The sequence below is a fragment of the Heloderma suspectum genome, chromosome 2 (genome assembly GCF_057233095.1).
Source record: "Heloderma suspectum isolate Gila_16-S chromosome 2, 16-S_ref, whole genome shotgun sequence".
Lineage (NCBI taxonomy): Eukaryota > Metazoa > Chordata > Lepidosauria > Squamata > Helodermatidae > Heloderma > Heloderma suspectum.
In genome coordinates, this window is record NC_139459.1 from 398,268,720 (window position 1) to 398,287,239 (window position 18,520).

The following is an 18,520-nucleotide window of genomic DNA, read 5'->3' on the forward strand; positions in this document are numbered from 1 at the left end:
TAAATCCAGCCCAGTATTGTCTCCTCTGACCAGCAGTGTCTCCTCTTTAGGATATAAATGGGAACCAGCAAAAAATGGTTTATTCCCCCTCCCTTCTCCCTTTCTCTCTTTGATAGCTCACAAAAGGTCTCAGGAGGTTCAGCTGCTGGCATCTCCACTTCCTAGGGCTGCCATCTGCACAAAAGGTAGAAGAATTAGAACATTGTCACCTACCATGAGTTGTAGGGAAGGGGCAATGGATGTGTCTGTGAAAATATGTAATGGGCAGTGCAACCCTTTGGAGATGTAGTCCATTCTTGAGGAACCACAACTGAGAGTTAATCCTTTCCCTGTGCTGATTTCCTACTCAGTGCCTCCCCCCCCCCATGCCCCCAGCTGAAACAGTTTTCTGTCCTGGGTGGAGGGGGGGGGAAGCACACATTTGGACACTTTTCCCATCAGAGAAAAGCTCAAAGGTCAGGGTCAGGGTGGATGGATGGATGGACGGAGGAGCAAACTTTGGAATGCTTCTCTCCTCAGACCATGGCCCTTATAAAAATGCACCCCCATCCGCTTTGGAGAAAGTACAACAGCAGCTACAACTGGATCAAGTCCAAGTACACAATGTTCATTTCAGCCCTCAGCTTGGCTTTATATTTCCAGGACCAGAGGAATCTCTTCACAGATGTGAGCAGCAGTGGGCAACGTTTGTTGCTCAGTTCCCCCTTTTTTTTAAAAAAAAAATCTATATTTCTTTTATTTTTTATAAGTGAAATAAACAATACCAACAACATAGTCAAAATCTTCCGTTTCCAACATTACAGTATTCTGGGGGGCAGGGGGAGAGAGAAAAGGAGGAAAGCAAAAGAAGGAGAGAGAGAAAAGCAAGCAAGCAAGAAAAACACACACACTAAGCTTCAATGAAAGCAACCCAAATATCCCAAAGAAAGAAACCCAAATATTTCATCTGACCTTCAAAAAAAATGCAAAATGTAGCAGGATATATGATATTGCAGGTTATTTTGCTTTGCCAAACTTCTCGCTTTGGTGAATTGCCTTCTTCTGTCAGCAATTTCTTTGGTATAATCAGGAAAGAGCATAATCTTGTCATTTGCTGATCCCCACCTCACTTGTTTCTCTAGCCAGACACAGAAGATAATATTTTCTAGAAACTTGTGAAAACTGAACAACATAAGGCCCAGAGAAGTCCCTTTGGTGCCTCGTATAGGAGTGTAGGAAAGTCACTTACCTGGTCTCGCAGCTTGCTTAGCGATGGGGGGGAGGCAGTTCGCTGCTCCCCCCAAAGTTCAGGCCAGGTGGGGAGGCTTCCCGCCTCGCCCGGCCGAAATTCAGGCCGGGGAGAAGCGCCCCGTCTCCCTGGCCACGAACTTCAAAAGAAAAAAAAAAAAGCCCCTCTGATAGGCTATGTAATGATTAACATAGCCTATCACGGCTAGATCTGCAAAGTCAGCCGTGATAGGCTACGTTAATTGTCACATAGCCTATCATTGGTGACTTTGAAAAAAAAAAAAAAAAGCGCGTACCAAATGGCGGCCCCTATAGGGAGCCGCCATTCACGTTCCTTATTTGGTCCCTGTAGTCTACGTAAAGATTTACGTAGACTACGGCGAAAATAAGGGCAACGTTATTTGCGTTGCCCTTATTTTCGCCGTAGTCTACGTAAATCTTTATGTAGACTACAGGGACCAAATAAGGAACTCGAATGGCGGCTCCCTATGGGGGCCGCCATTAGCCGTACGCACTTTTTTTTAAAAAAAAGTCACCCATGATAGGCTACGTGACGATTAATGTGACAAAGTCATGGCTGACTTTGCAAATCTAGCCGTGATAGGCTACGTTAATCGTTACGTAGTCTATCACAGGGGCGTTTTTTTTTTTTTACTTTTGTTGTAATGGCAGCGGCGGGAGCCGGTCGAAAGACCGGCTGCCGCCCCCGCCCTTGACGAAGACCTGCCAAACCGCCGCCGGGACCTGCCGCCGGGAGGGACATTCGTGAAAGGTAAGTCCCGTCCCGGGGGGGGCGTGGGGCGGGGGGGTGGAGAATTTCTCCCCAAACAACCTTTGGAGGACAGAATGCGTTGGCACTCGCCCCCCCGACGTTTCGGGGAGAAATTCTCCCCCATCCCTAGCCTCGTATTGAGCCAGGAACATGATATGCATGCTCAATATCCAGTAGAAAATCAGATGGAAACCAATAACTCATGCAAAAGTTTATCCATAAATTCAGCCAAACATACATCAGCTGCGAAGACTTTAATACCAAGAATACGAAGGTTCACTCTGCGTGTGAAAGCCTCCAATTGAGAGATTTGAGCAGACAAAGTATTGTGAGAAGCTTGCATAGGGGTTTTCTGAGCAGTAACTTGATCTTCAAGCACATTAACCCTTGTTTCCATTTTTGAAGAGAGATATTAATTAAATCCACAGCCCCTTGAAGGGCAGTGATTGAGTCCTCGATTGATAGCTGAGAAGACATATTTTTTTATCAAAGCAAGCAGCTCCTCTTCAGCTCTGGCATTTCTGGAAATCTTTGCCAGGGGAGCAACTGGGGGGGGGGAAGGTGGCGTTCCCAGAACTTTTGTCTTTCCCTTCGCTACTGCCATCCTCCACTTCGAGAAGCATAACAAGCAAGTATAATTGCAGAAACAGAAAAAAAACAAATATTTAATTAGATTTAAGTACCAGTCCCCAGATATTGCTGGTAGTTTAAATTCACAAATTTCTTTTGAAACTTGTCAGTCTTGTAGTCTCCTAATTGCTAGGAGTTTCAAACAGCGTTCAGTAGATGATACTCTGGCCACTGACCTTATATTGCAGCCCTTCTGCCACATTGCAAAACCAGCTGTTCTTCCAAGATTTCAACTGGATGGTACTGTCAGATTCCCCTTTTAATTCCAGGGGAATTTTAAAAGGTTTCTCAACCTTTTCATAGCTGTTTAAGATAAGCAACCTGCGGAGCTCTGCAGGTCACTGCAAAGACAACTAGGGATGTACAAAAGTCACTTACCGTTTTGCGGATCTGCTACGCGGTGTGTGGGGGAGGTGCTCCGTTCCTCCCCCCAGAATCCTCATTGGGGGGAGGCGCTCCATCGCTCCCCCCAGAGTCCTGCCCGACCGGCTCCGCTCTACGGGGATTCCGTGGAGCCGCTGGCTGGCTCCGCCCGCAGCTGGACTTCTGGCCACTGGGAGGCAGGGATGCAAATAGCAGCTGCCATAGCTGCTGCCATTTGCGTCCCTGTATTTAACTGTGATAGGCTACGTAAAGACTTACGTAGCCTATCACGTCTGGGTAAAAAAAACACAATGGCGTACGCAAATGGTGGCGGTTACGGTGTCCGCCATTTGCGTTCCTTATTTTTCACCATTTTAGTCTACGTACATTTTTACGTAGGCCAAAACGGCAAATCAAAAAGGAATGCAAATAGCGCCCACTGCACTATTTGCGTTCCCCTTTATTTTTGCTGTAATATGTAAATATTTACGTAAACTAAAACGGCAAAAAATAAGGAACGCAAACGGTGGCCACCGTAGCCGTACGCCGTTTTTTATTTTTACCCAGACGTGATAGGCTACGTAAGTCTTTACAAAAAAAATCACACCAGACTGCAAATGGCGGTAGTGGCAGCCAGTCGGAAGACCAGCCGCCACTGCCGCCGCCGAAGTCGCCGCTGGAGCCGCCGTCATCTGGAACATCCACCCCAGGTAAGTCTCGTGCCGGGGGGAGGGATACACAGGAGGGCAGGGGGGCAGGCTGTTCTGCCATGGATTTTGGGGGGCTGAATGCCAGTGCATTCAGCCTCACTGAAATCCATGGTGGAATTCTCGGCCATCCCTAAAGACAACTTGGCTCCGGCTGGAAGTTGCTCAGGTCCCTTTTTGAGGGGTTCACGGGTGGGGGACTGAGGGCATATAAGGAAGGGGTAAAGCTCTGGTTCACCAGCAGGCCTGTCTTTCCTGGAAGGGAGGATGTTTTTGCTGCCTGGAGTCTGAGATGCAGCCAGGCAGTTGTGCTCACAAAGTGTGTACAGGTTGTGGAACGATGGGCCCAGGAGAAGAAGAAATTGTGATGGCTCTATGGAAATAGGCAGAATCTCCTCTGAGCAGAAGGATCAGGGGCAGTTTTGGCCTGCCTGCATCCAGGCTTTAAAATGGGGGTGTCCAACATTCAAGTGGTGGGAGTGGCAAAAGGGGCAGGGCCAAGATATCTGCATATTATTAGCTTAAAGTTTTTATCGCCAGTAACTGAGACTTAGGAGAGGCATTTTGACCTTTTAGAAGGGGGGGAGGGACTCCACATAAGCCAGAAAGCCACAAAAGCATTGGTGGTTGAGGAAAAAGGGGTGGGAACAGGGGATGTGGGCTTGTCCAACTGGGAATTTGGTCCCCAGGCCTCTACCATTTGAGGATGTGATATAACTTGGGTTGTGGGGTTCTGCGATGGATGAGCTCTTGAGCAGGGATCAGGTTAGATCAGGTTTCTCAGTAAACAAGATGGAAAGAGATCAGCACCATGGCAAGCTCCGAGTGGTGCTGGGGCTGGAAGCTGGACAGGATTGTCTGTATGATGCCGCAAGAAGGACCACAGTAAGACCAAGACTTCAATGGAGATGTATCGACCTTTATCCCTCTGGGAAATTCAGTATTCAAATTCTGGTGGCGGTGGGACGGGGGACATCCAGAGACTGTGGGGGAGGCTTGAAGAATGTTGGTCTTGCAGTACCTCTTGCACCTAACACCAGTAACTTCAAGAGAAATCAGCAGCTACCCAGGATGGAGGGGGGAGGAGAGAGGAGGAAGAGAGAGACAGAGACACACAGAGAGAGCTGCTAGTGCTGTGCTGAGTCGTGCCCCCTATTTGGGGGATTTTTTTTCCTCTCCCTGAAAAAAAAGGCATTGTTTTTTCTTCCTGTTTCGCAGGGAGGGGAGAATTTGAGATAATTTTCTCCTTGGGGAGGGGGACAAGGTTTACACATACCTTTTTAAGTTTGGGAGGTGACTTAACGATCTTCCTGTTGGAGGGGGTTACTTGAAAAATGCCTCCAGCAGGGGAGGCTTCTCCAGCCTGGCAGCACTTCTTGAATTCCTATGAGACCACATGACCTCGCACTGTCCAGTAGGAATTCAGGAAGAACTCCGGGGTTGCAGAAGCTTCTTTGCAAAAAGCTTTTTTTTGCATAGAACAAATGGGATTTGGGGAGCATTTTAGAAAGAAAAATGTTTATCTTGCTTGCTCTGTGTTGGTGCAAGGAAGAGCAGAAATTTCTAAAGCTCTAAATTCCCTAAGTGCTCATGCTGTGCAAAGAAACGTCTGCAGCCTTGGAGCTTTTCCTCAATGCCTACTGGAGAGGGCAAGGTGACGTGGTCTCCCATGAGTCCAGAAAGAGCTTGGGATGGAGAAGAGTCCTGGGCTCCTGTGTCATTCTGTGTCATTCATTCAGAACACCATTCTGTGTCACCTGTCTTGGTGTTGCAATTAAACATTCTGTGTGTAATCTGTTTCTCCCCACCCACGCACCCACCCACAATCAAATCCTCAGATCATAAGTTTGAAACACATCAATCTCTTCAGCAGAAGCAGCACACCTTTCCTACATTTATTCCCCCCAACACACACACACACACACACACACACACACACACCACCCAAGGACCAGAGGGAGGAATGGACATAAGGAAAGCCCCCAAATGAGGTTATCTTAAAGGTAATCTGTAACACATGCTTGCAGGAAAGGCTTGTATTGTGCAATTCCCTTGCCTCATCCAGGGGGGTGGAGGGAATGGTTTGAGAGATGAAGTCTGGAGTACCATAGGCCTACTGGAGAGGGGTGATGGATGATGGATACAGTTCATGTATACATATCCACCCTGAGTGCCAGACATGGTGCTTTAGTGCGTGCGTGCGTGCGTGCGTGCATCTATCTATCTATCTATCTATCTATCTATCTAATCTATCGAAATCATTTTATACTATCTGTCTTTTCTGAAAATGGCCCCCAAAGTATTTTACATTGGTAAAATGTCAGAACAATTTAAAAAAAGGAAGCATTAAAACCCAGAGTACAACAGTTCAAATAAAAAACATAACTAGCACAGTTGAAATGACAAAGAAATGTTTTCTTTCCCCACTGCTTTTCTGAATGTGGAATGAAACATTTTTATTTTTTTTTTGCAAAGCAAAGACTACCATGTCAAAAGTAGCGGAATATCTGGCTGTTCAGTAGCAATACAAATCAGATTTGCACTTTGGTTTTCATCACGAGATGGTCCTTTGCATTTAGATCAGGCTTCAGTATAATAATGTAGCACTTGGGAAGAAAGATGCAGCCCAGTAATCCAGCACTGGAGGCCAAGATAGAGAAGACCTGCACGGCTACCATGTATTTCCCCTTGGTGCTCAGGTAGGTGGGCACAAAGGACACCCAAACACTGCAGAAGACCAGCATGCTGAAGGTGATCAGCTTGGCTTCATTGAAGGCCCCAGGCAGCTTCCTGGCTAGGAAAGCCACCGTGAAGCAGACGGCAGCCAGGAAGCCCATGTAGCCAAGGCCACTATAAAACATGGTAATAGATCCTTGGTGGCATTGCAGGATGATGTGTCCAGGCTGGGAGTGCATATCAGAGTCAGGGAATGGGGGAGAGATGCTTAGCCAGAGAGTACAAATGCCAGCTTGAATACTGGAACAGGAAAAGACAATGGTGTTGGCCAGACCCTTTCCCAGCCATTTCCTCACACTGTTCCCTGGCTTTGTGGCCAGGAAGGCCAGCACCACAGTGATCGTTTTAGCCAAGAGAGAAGAAATGGCAACCGAGAAGATGATACTGAAGGCTGTTTGTCGGAGGAGGCAGGTAACTTTCCCTGGCTGGCCAATGAACAGGAAGGAGGACAAGAAGGAAAGCAGGAGGGAGATGAGAAGAACATAGGAGATGTCCCGGTTGTTGGCTTTGACTATTGGGGTTTCTAGGAATTTAATGAAGATTCCTAACACAGTGCTTGTGGTTAAGAACAAGAATAGGGCAAAAGAAGTTAAGATGATCCCCAAAGGTTCTTCAAAGGACAGGAAGGTAATTTCCTTGGGGATGCATTGATCTCGGTCCTTATTTGGATGCTGATCATCTGGACATTTGGTGCAAAGATCTGCATCTGTAAAAAGCAAGAGCAACATCTCATTTGCATCCTTCACAATCTCAGTGCTTTTTCTTTCCATCAAATATATTTTCTCCTGTTAAATGAAATTCCCAATGTGGGGAAGCACTGTGCATAGCGAAGCTCAGTTCTAGCTGAGACACCAGGTGTGGACCAAAATGTTATCCCTCCCCTGTTGCCATTCAGATTGTGGATGGTGTGGTGAGTGGCCCACTGCCCTGCCCCCCAATTTAGTTCCCCACCCCTGGTTCAATCCAAGAATGTTGTTGTAAGTTTGGGTAGTGGGCAGTTGAGTACATCCAGGAGTATTCCTGGAGATTGTCTTCATGTTCCTTTGTAAGTTGCCAAGTATCTCCTCTTTTCTTAGGGAAATGTCACATCAACTGCCCACAATGATGAGGAAGTTGGAGATTCCTATTGGAGGTGGGAGCCATTTGTGGGAAAGGCATGCCTTTCTTCCACACCTCTATCCATTAGATAAAGGTGATGTCTGTGAAGGAGATAAAAGATAGACCACAGTTTGACTGAGACTGAGGAAGAGACAAAGAGAGCTCAGTCTTGGCTCTGTAAGCATCTTAGGGTGCTGCTGTCTCTCTCTCTGGCCTGGTTCTCATATAACATGAAGCCACCATGGGTGATTTTCCCTGCAGGGATTTTTGTTGTGCTGGTCGCCATTTTGAAAATTCATGGCATGGCGGGGTATGCTGTAGCTTCTTGTTATATGTGAACTTGGTGAGGGTGGGTTGTTGGGGTGCTTGAAATCACCATCAACCCTCAAACAGCCCATGGATTCTGGGTGGCTTGTCAATCACCCCAACACCCCAACCTCACTAGATCCTCATATAATGTAATGCTACCATGTGTCACTGGTGCACCCTGAATATTCAAAATGGTGGTGGCTGCTGCAATGAGAAACCTGACAGGGAAATTCACCCATGTGGCTTCTCATCACATATGAACCAGGTCTCTCTCTTTCATCTGGTCTGGTCTTGGTGTAGTGGATTTTGGCTGCCCGCTGGAATGTTTTAACCAGCCTTCTCCAACCTGGTACCCTTCATGTATGTTGGACTACATCTCTCATCATCCACATTTATCACACAAAACTATGCCCACCTATGCTCAATCTGTGCTCACCCAGGGTCATCCAATGAAGCTGGATGGTTCAAGATTCAGGACAGATAAAATGACATCCTTCAACACCCAGCACATAGTTAAACTATAGAATTTGCTATCACAAAATGTAACGATGACCACCTACTTATTCAGCTTCAAAAGGGGATTAGATAAATTCATGGAGGATAATGCCATCAATGGGTACTACTCACGATGGCTATTAATATTCACTCCACTATGAGATGGAGTATTGTGGCTGGTGGATACAAGAGGGAGGCTGATGTTGACCCCATGTCCTACTTGTGGGCTTGGCCAGTGTGAGAATAGAAAGCTGAACTAGATAGGCCTTTGGTCTTAGCCAGCACATCTTTTCTTATGTTTATATGTATACTAGCAAAAGGACCCAGCTTTGCACAGTTGGGAAGAACCCTTAGTTTGATACAACAAAGCCTAACACACCTGTCTTCAAAGTGTACGAATTGCAAAACTGTGTCCAAAGTCTGCCATGGAATGACTGAATATGGTACTGCAGGCTTCAACCTCATAGACACATTTAAAGTAATTCTTATTAAGGTGTTTTGTTCTTCATCTCCTGAAGATTGTCTTGAGCATGCCTCTCTGTCAGCCATGGTTACCAAAATTTCACTATGCCCCAAACCATCCCAGACCCAGATAGAAGTACAACAAATCTTGAAAGGTTCAGAATAACTGGATGTATGGTTTTCTAGTCCATCAAGGACATACTGACAAACACTTCCATTCTATCTATCTATCTATCTATCTATCTATCTATCTATCTATCTATCTATCTATCTATCATCTGTGAATAAATTAAAATATTATGAAAAGCCACTAAGGCTCTGATGAACTCCTTCCAAAGGAAACCAAATCAGGGTAAGCACTGTATCACTGGAACATCTCACCACTCAGAGAAGTGGGATGAATATAACAAGATTAGCCATGGAGGTTGTGCATGTGACTGAAAGTGGCAGGAAACACCACTATGTGACCAGTTGCTGGGGATTATGAGTGGAAGGGTGCTGCTATACTCATGTCCTGCTTGTGGGTTCCTGGTCAAGGGCTGGTTGGCCACTGTGTGAACAGAATGCTGGACTAGATGAACACTTGGTCTGATCCAGCAGGGCTCTTCTTATGTTCTTAAAGTACAGGTGACACTTTAAGTCATGTGCACACACTGGTGGTGCTGATCCCTGCCTCATCCATGCAGTCCCCACCCAACACCAGGTCCAGCCTCCATGGTAACTTCTTGTGATGTTTTGTGAAAAAAAAATATGCATAGTGAAAGAAAGGATCTAAATCTAGTAATGGCTTTAAGAAAAACATTCACAGAAACTGTCTGGCTGAATCCTTGCCCTCCTCATAACAGGCTGCCCTTTTCCCTGCAATCACCTTCCTTAGTGGAGAAGGTCCCATCGGCGCAAGGTTCACAGTCATAGCAACAAATTGGAGTTTCTTCCTGAACCACCTTGACAAATCCAGGGTGACAGCTTTCCACACACCTGGAAAAAGGCAGGGTCTAAGCAGAAAAGTGAGAAACAGCAGGGAAAATGTGTTTGGGCTAATTTATCTACAGGAATAAGAACATAACATGCAAATACAAGAAGAGCCCTGCTGAATCATACCATGGCTCCATTTAGTCCAGCATTCCGTTCACACAGTTGTCAATCAGCTGTTGACTGGGAACCCACAAGCAGGACACAAACGCCACAGCGCCCTCCCACCCATGTTCCCCCCGCAACTGGTGTACATAGGCATACTGCCTCTGATACTGGAGGTAGCATATAACCATCAGGTGGCCAATGATATTTTATCCTCCATGAATTTATCCAATCCCCTTTTAAAGCCATCCACATTGGCTTTTTCGGAAGCAGAGTAGATATTTTGCTACTCAGAAGGTCCCGGGTTTCCTCCCTCCCTGGCATGCACCTCCTATGGGGTGAATCGCCTGGTTTACATACCTCCTCCCTGAAGCCTCTCCTCATAAACCAGAGGAGAGAAAGAGAGAGAGGAAAAACTCTTCTCCGGGGCATGCTGAGAATGATGGGAGTTGCAGTCCATCCATCTGGACTCTAAGGGGTTGGACACAGAGTTGGAAAGGATGCAACAGGACCTCTAAAGTTTCTCTTGAAGTCTATAACTAAGCCTAACCATGTGCAACTGCAACGACGATAGATTGTTGCCCTGTTTACTAGTCCTAGGACCTCTCCCACTTTCTATTTACTGGTGTTAAATCTTAGATTGGATGCACCTTGGGGCAGGGACCTGTCCTCCTTGAGTTTGTGAAGCGCCGTATGCTATGCACTGCTGTTGCTCTATAAATGGATCAATCGTTCAAATCCCAAGTAGCCTGCAGTTTGAAAGGTGGTCAGCTGGGCAAGAGAGCTGGGAACAGGTTCCCCTCTGTCTGAGAGCTTGAAGCACTGATGCCAGTTGGAAATGACAGGGAGTCAAAGACAGCCCCAGTTGGAGCAGCCCTCACCAGCCTGGTGCCCTCCAGATATAGTGGGCTGCATTTCCCATCATTCCAAGCCAGCACATTCCAAGCAGTGCACCAGGTTAGGGAAGGCTGACCCTGTTACATTTATTAGAGGTCAATAGAGGGCAACTGAATAGTTTTCCTCACCTGGTTGAGCCATTTGGGCCAGACAATGGCATCCTGATCAATGACTAACCCGAGGCCTGTGGATCTTCCTATGCTCCCAAATTTCACTCGAACAACAGACCGATTGGGAAACACCACCCAGTTCAGGATGTCCAAGTCAGCTGTCAGGTCTCCTCTGTCATCCACATATGCCCCGTCCAGAGAAGTGTTGTAAAACTGGGAGTTCTTCAGGAAGGGATGAAGCTAGGATGGCAGAGGAAACACCAGCATTGAGCAAACAAGTAACCACATTCCATATCTCAGTTCTGCCCATGTCATGCTTGGATCTCTCAAGAATATAGGGAACCCTTGGGGCCATAGTAAGTGCCAGAGGAACATAGGAACACAGGTAACTGCCAGCCTATAGGAATATAGGGTGCTGCCTTATACTGCTTGAAACCATAGCTCCATCTAGCCCAGTATCGCAGAAACTGACTGGCAGTTTCCAGGGTTTCAGGCAGGCATTTTTCCTGACCTACCTGGAGATGCTGGGGATTGAATTTGGGACCTTCTGCAAAGCAGGTAATCTACCACTGTGCTATAGCCCCTCCCCAATATCCTACGGTTAGAGCTGGTTCCAGACTCAAGTACCTGGGTGTGTATTTTAACATATGCAAGGGACCTGATTTCTTATTTTCTTACTTAAAAAAAAGCAAATATTTTTTGTACCCTAAGGAGAATTCTGAAATCTGGCCCTGGTCATACTTGCAGGCAAAGAGAAGAGAGCTGCTTTCCTGGGGTATAGTTTCGGCACCATTAAAAGCAGTAAATTGTCAGTTATTCAGTATATAGTTGGGATGAGTAAATCAATCCTTCTCTAACCAACCAGCTAGTATTTTTGTTTTTGATGTTTCCAGAACAGGTATATAGGGATGTACGGAAGTCCCTTTACCTGGCTCTGCCAGGTTCTGCTGGGGGGGGAGGCACTCCGTCCCTCCCCCCGGAAGTCTCACCGGGGGGGGAGGCACTCTGCGCCTCCCACCCGGAATCCTGGCCAGCCGGCTCTGCTCCACAGGGATTCCGCGGAGCCACCGGCCGGCTCTGCCAGCAGCTGGACATCCGGCTGCTGGCTAGCAGGGACGGCTGCAGCCGCCGCTGTTTGCGTCCCTGTAGTCAGCCGTGATAGCCTACGTAAAGACTTACGTAGCCTATCATATCTGGCTTAAAAAAACAAAAACAAACACACGCATATGCAAATGGCAGCGGCTACAGCCACAGCCTTTTGCGTTCCTTATTTTTGGGCGTCTTAGTCTACGTAAATATTTACGTAGACTAAGACGGTGAAAATAAGGGGGAACGCAAATAGCGTCCACTACACTATTTGTGTTCCCCTTATTTTCACTGTCTTAGTCTATGTAAATATTTACATAGACTAAGACGCCCAAAAATGAGGAACGAAAATGGCGGCGGCTGTAGCCGCTGCCATTTGCGTACACGTTTTTTTTTTTTAAGCCAGCCATGATAAGCTATGTAAATCTTTACGTAGCCTATCACATCGTTGTTGTTTTTTTCTTTTAACAAGATTGCAAATGGCTTTTTAATAAGGAGCTGCCACCCGGACGATCCGCCCCAGGTAAGTCTCGTCCCGGGGGGGATCTGCGGGGGGGGGGCAGGGGGCAGGCCATTCCGCCACAGATTTTGGAGGGCTGAATGCACTGGCATTCGGCCTCACCGAGATCCGTGGTGGAATTCTCTGCCATCCCTACAGGTATGTCCATGACTTACCTGACTCAGAGAGAAAACAGAAGCTATATGGACAGACCCTACTCAGAAACAGATATATAACTCCCAGCTGAGTGCTCTAGGCTTCAAAAATTATAGCAATCAGGGTTGTGGTTTCAGAAGCATCCCTCAAGCCTAGGGATGCACAAACTCATTGTTGTCTGCACTGTACACTGCTCGGCAGAACCCCACTGCGCATGGTGAGCTGCCAGTAGGGATGGCGGAGAATTCCGCCACAGACTCCGGGGGCCCCGGATTCTTGGAATCCACCTCCCCGGAGTCCATGGCAGAATGGACCACCCCACCCTGCCACCCCGTGAAGTGCGACCTGGCCGGATCCTACCTGGCACCGCTGGGTCCGGGTCCGGCCGGGTCCATCTGCAGCTGGCCTTCGGATGCAAATGGCGTCCTGCCTAGCGGGAAACTGAAACTTTGCATAAATGGGACACTTTATGGCCACATTTCCGTAAAATCAGCCTTTACGGAAAGGCTGAGCCACCATTTGGGGCAGAATGGTAGGTCAGTGGAGCAGTGGGGCCTGCCATGCTTGCCCGACTTAGCGTGCGCCGAGTTGGGCACGCACGGTGGTCCACAGACTCCAGTCCTGGGTGCCAAGCTGGCAGTAATCCACTGAGCTCGAGCCTCCAACCTGACCCTGTCACCACCCCTACTCAAGTCAGACAACACAAAGTGGTACCACAAAATAGACATTTATTGATCAAACCGTATTAGACAGTAACAAAACTTCGCAATGAGAAAGCAAGCAAAACACATCACTATATACAATACAGTTAGGATAACTCAAAGCATAATGGAAAAGGTGGCTAGCACATTCTTAGTAAAATTAGGGCACAATCCTATAAATTGCACCCCTGATGATCATAAGCCCCTGAACTCAAAGGCTTATGATCATCCTATGCAGGGCGGGAGGAGCAGTGTCCTTGTCCTCCCACCCTGCATTTTTCACTAGACAGGTTTTTTCACCCATCTAGTGAAGGCATTTCAGAGGGGGAGGGAAGGAGGCTGGTGAAGGTCAGGATAGTTTGTATCCTGGCCTTTCATTCTCCTCCCCTCCCTGCTCTTTGGAATGCCCCCTTTCTCCCTCTCCAAGTTTGAGTTCCCAAACTCAGAGGCCAGACAGTTCAGGTCTTTCCTTGCTGGCTGCAGGGGGCAGGGGGTTGGATCTCTAACTCCTCCTTCTGAGGTTGGAGTGCTGCCTCCAACCTAGGAGGACAGTATCCAAACTATTCTGTGGCCCCTCAGATGCTGTCTGATTGAATGGGCCATAAGACTGCTCCCTCAAAGTTCTTATTTCCCTCAACCAACAAAGCAGTCATCATTGAGATCTCGTAGTTACCTGACAGGAAGGCATGGTTGGCAGAGCATAAGTTTGGTAGGCAACTCATTCTCCCAGGATCTCTCTGCTCAATCAAGCTGGAATCTTACCATTTATGCAGCTGGATTGAAACAGGAGCTTCATACCCAATCATAGCTCCTTCACCCAGTTTGAGAGCACCTCTTCCATCTCCTCATGAGAGAAAGATCTGTTCACTTTCAAGAGCTAACCAACCCACCATTGGCAAACTCCCTTTCCCCAGGTCCAAGAACACATTTTGCCTTTAAAGCTAGCTCGTAGCATACATAGAACGAATCACTTTGCATATACAGTCAGCCCACACAGAGTATAATGAATAACACTCATATGAAATACAATGAACCCTTCTCAACAATACGTACTACATCTACATTCATACTTTGTGGCACAGACAATCTTATACTTGTCCACTACAAGTATAAGACTATCTTATACTTGTCTATGCAGAAGCTCCACAGAATTCCAGGGAACTTATTCCTGAGGAAGTGATTATACACACTTAACATGAGAGTACGTCCCACTGAACTTAATTGGATGTATGCATAGATATGCATAGGATTGTACTGTAAATATTATATATTTACTATGAGCTTGAGAGAGAATCGGAATGTCTTAACTCACACTAAGGCATCAAAATGTGTAAGTCGTTGTTTTTAAAAATGCTTAATTTTAAAAATTAATACAATGTTAAAGTAAAATTAATACACATTGTATTCATGCGTAATACAAATTTTCAATAGAAAAAACAAAAGTTTAATGCAAATTAATGTGGAAAAGTACAGTTTGCACAATTTTAAAAGTAAACAGAAAAAAGCCCAGAGAGCCATAGAATAAATTACTTACATTCGCTTTAGGTGTTCTGGAAACATAGCATCATTTTTCCCGTTTTGACTCATATCAAGATCACCCTGAAGAATAATTTAATTGAACCAAATCCCCAAAGACTCTGTATTTATCATTTAGTTTATAAGTTTGGCAGCTAACTAGACATAACAAAATATGCAAATTGAATTACGACAAACATTACACAAAAAAACACATGCAGCTTGTACCACAGAATATAAGTGTTTTGAATTTAGCAGTAACAACCGATCCCCAAGGGGGTGCAGGGGTGGGGCAAAAGAAAATAACTTTAAAATAATTGATGAAAAGTTGTGATTTTGTGTGGCCCCAAGTCACAGCTGATGCTTACATGCCTGTTAAGTGTAATAGTTTGCAAGAGACATCAATGTGCGTGAAAGAATAAGGATGGCAGGACTTGCTTCTGCCAACCCCCTCATCCACCCACACAAAGTTGTTGTTGTTGTGTGTGTGTGTTTTAAGAAGGGGGCAGGGATGGCATCGGAGTGCTACAGAGCACCAAAAATGTTGACTTCAGCTTCTTCTTTTTAAACTCCCACAGACGAAGTGGGGAGCTTGACAGAGGGATGGAAGGATGGAGGTGTCATAGAGGAGCCAGGTAGGTGCCAATGAAAAGGCAGGAAGGGACAGAAAGAGCCGGCAAGATGGATGACTCCAATAGAGGGAATCAGCCACTGCAGAGTACAGATGCAAAAGGGCTACACAGCACCAGTGATGGATGCAGCAGTGATGGGTTGTGTCCTCTGAGGACAGTGTAAGGGGAACTGAAAGAGGGACCAGTACAGGGAACTTTGCAGTTGGGTTTGCTCCATAAATATGCCATGTTTCACCTCCCCTGTTAGGCTTGACAATTTCAGAGGCCAATCGTTCTGGAATTGTGTAGTTGCTCCAGGAGGGGCATCTGTGATGGAAAAGAGAATACCTGCCATGGCTTTACTCTCTGAATGTTCATCCGGTCTCCACCCTCCACCACCAACCTCTTGGATCTGGATGAATAAGCTGCATCCAAGGCATGGGCCACAGCCTGGATGGTGTTGTAAATGCTGTAGCCGTCTAGAGACAGGATTTTCTCAATGCCCTCTTGGGGCAGGGCCTCTAGTTTCTCATTCTCTGCGCACCTTGTCCAGCCTTTCACAGATGATGCATGCTTGGAGTATGAACAATTAAATGCTTTCACTGCAAACTGCTTGATAACCGAGGAAAATATCTGAAAATCATCACAGTTTGCCCTTTTATTTCCTCGCAGAAAGAAGGTAAAAATACTATGGATGTATTGGAAAGATATATCATTATACATTAACTCCAAGGTGATATCCCACAAAGCTGTTGTGATCCAGACTTTTCCTGTAATGTGTTCCATCAATGCTTCAATTATTTGTTGTATAACATTTATTCCCTTTAAGAAGAAACTCATCTCTGCACAATAAACAAATACATTGACTTGTCTCCAGTTGTGGAACATAGCATGACGGATTTCAACTACTTTTGTAAGCTGCCCTGAGATGATTTGTGAGAAAACAACACAAATACCATTCCTGTTGAGTTCAGGTGTCAAAATTTTCATGAACCTCTCTCCTTTGTCCGTGTCCAGAGCAATGAGGCCAGTTGACATCCATCTGAAATGAAGGAGCAGTTTGACAATTCCCGGGTATTGGGCTCCTTCTTTGGGGAACATTCGGAACAAAAAGGGAAACCGAGTTTTATCACTCAGAGCATGAGAAACAAAAGCATAAGTGATCTGTCAAAGAAAGGAAGAGAAGGGTGGTTTGTTTTGTTTCAGTACCAAATTTCAATTTTTCATCAGATATTTCTGAAACCTAGTCAAATTATACCTCTTAACTTGTTTATATATGCCAAACTTCATGCCTATTGAACTAGGGATGTACAGAATGTGTGAAATCCATTCTGTCTGCATTTTGCAGGTAGTCAGGTACCTTTTATTCCATCGTCCGCTCATCGATGCAAACAGTTTTTTTGTGTGTGTGTGTTTCTGAATTTGCCTGAATTCCCACTTGTGCAAATTTGTGCTTGCAAAAATGTGCAAATTCCCCCTCCATTGCAGATTTCTCCACCATCCCTATATTAAATTAATACTGTGTTAATTGTATGACCAATATTTGTTTTCATCATTTTAATGGTAAAACTCAGAATAGAATGATGCCCTAAATTATGGAGCATCTCCTGAGCCTCCATAATGGAAGCAAGTTCCCAGCTGTTCACCCCAATTTCCCATTATTATTTGATATGGCCATGAAATGGAACCCAGAATAGGAACACAATAGATTCTTAGGGTGGTAAGATATTTTACTCTCCCCCATCTCTGGTGCCCCTGAGTGCTTCTCTTACCCTCTGAACTAGAAGCATATGAATTTGGACAAAATTACACATAATATTAATCAGATGGTTTGCCTTGAGGGTTTTCCTTTCACAAATAGCCAGAGTGTGCTCCCAATACAAATTGGTACCCTGATGTGAGGGGTAGAAGGGCTACAACACTACTATGGATCCAGATCACCTATTTTCATGGTGAGGGGAAGTCCCTACTCAAGTTCTCTGGACAATTCTTTGATGTCTTCAGAAAGAACCCCAAGTGGAATGAGATTAAGCCTGCAAGTGCCCCCCTCCCCACATCCACATACCTGTGGGATTTTATAGATGACCAACATGGTTGAAATCTGCATGGAGATGTCAGAGTCAGCCCCTTCAAGAACAGTCAAGAGGTGATTCCGTCTTCCACACTTGTAGTTGGGAACATTTGCCTCTCCAGTAGACAGCAGGTCTACCAAGGCATCAGAAGTCATTATTGCATTGACATGGTTGTTATGAATGTTGTAGCCCAGAGTGATGTTTGGTAGGATCCTGGAATTTTGGTTGATCTCCTGAATGGCAAACAAGAAAGACAGGAAGTTCCAGTACCTCGTGGATCCTTTCCTGAGAGGAACAAAAAAGACACAGAGAGAGAGTCACCTTGTAATCCTGTCCTCATTGAAATGAAAATATTCAGTTGCTGCTTCTTCAGCTTTGTGAACTTTTCAAGTCAATATCTCTCTGTGTGTATATCTGCATTATATTTCTAGAACTTTCCTAATGCTAATACCAATCCCAAGCCAAAGCCAAAGGCATGACAGCCAATCCCCACTTCAGGCAGCTTTCAATGTTCCTATGTGATTTCTGTAATGGGCTAATTTCATGGTTTGTCCCAGCTTTAGACCCCACTGCACCTAGCAAAGTAGAATATCATGCTTTTGGATGGGCTGCAAATGTGTAATTCTTGGCATTTATATTGTGCTTTAAGGTGCTGAACATGGCTATTTCCATTCTTGGTCCCATAGAATAATAGAATCATAGGGTTGGAAGTGGCCTACAAGACCATTGAGTCCAACCGCCTGCTTTGTGCAGGAAGCCTGATTCCCAGGCAGTCTTCCATCCAAGTACTAACCAGGGCTGACCCTGCTTAGCTTCCAAGATCAGATGAGATTGGGCGCATCCAGCCCTTTTCTTGTATCATTTTATCCTTGTTTATATTACTAACTTCACCATTTGTTCAATGGTTTCAAGACACGTACTAAGCATACAATGTAGTCTAGTATTGTGGGGTGTTAAAAAGCTGAGCCAGAGCCACTCACAACAACCCTGGAATGTG

At 45.8% G+C, this 18,520-nt stretch overlaps 1 protein-coding gene across 1 annotated transcript; it reads right to left on the reverse strand.

The window, feature by feature from the left end:
- Nucleotides 1–6,230: 6,230 nt before the first annotated feature.
- LOC146356599 (vomeronasal type-2 receptor 26-like) lies at nucleotides 6,231–17,802 on the reverse strand. Its single transcript, XM_084830214.1, has 5 exons — nucleotides 17,517–17,802; nucleotides 15,800–16,615; nucleotides 10,902–11,123; nucleotides 9,668–9,794; nucleotides 6,231–7,141 (listed from the first exon to the last, which is right to left on the reverse strand). The coding sequence occupies exons 1-5, from the start codon at nucleotides 17,676–17,678 to the stop codon at nucleotides 6,231–6,233; spliced, it is 2,238 nt and encodes a 745-aa protein (XP_084686340.1). The 5' UTR covers nucleotides 17,679–17,802.
- Nucleotides 17,803–18,520: the final 718 nt, after the last annotated feature.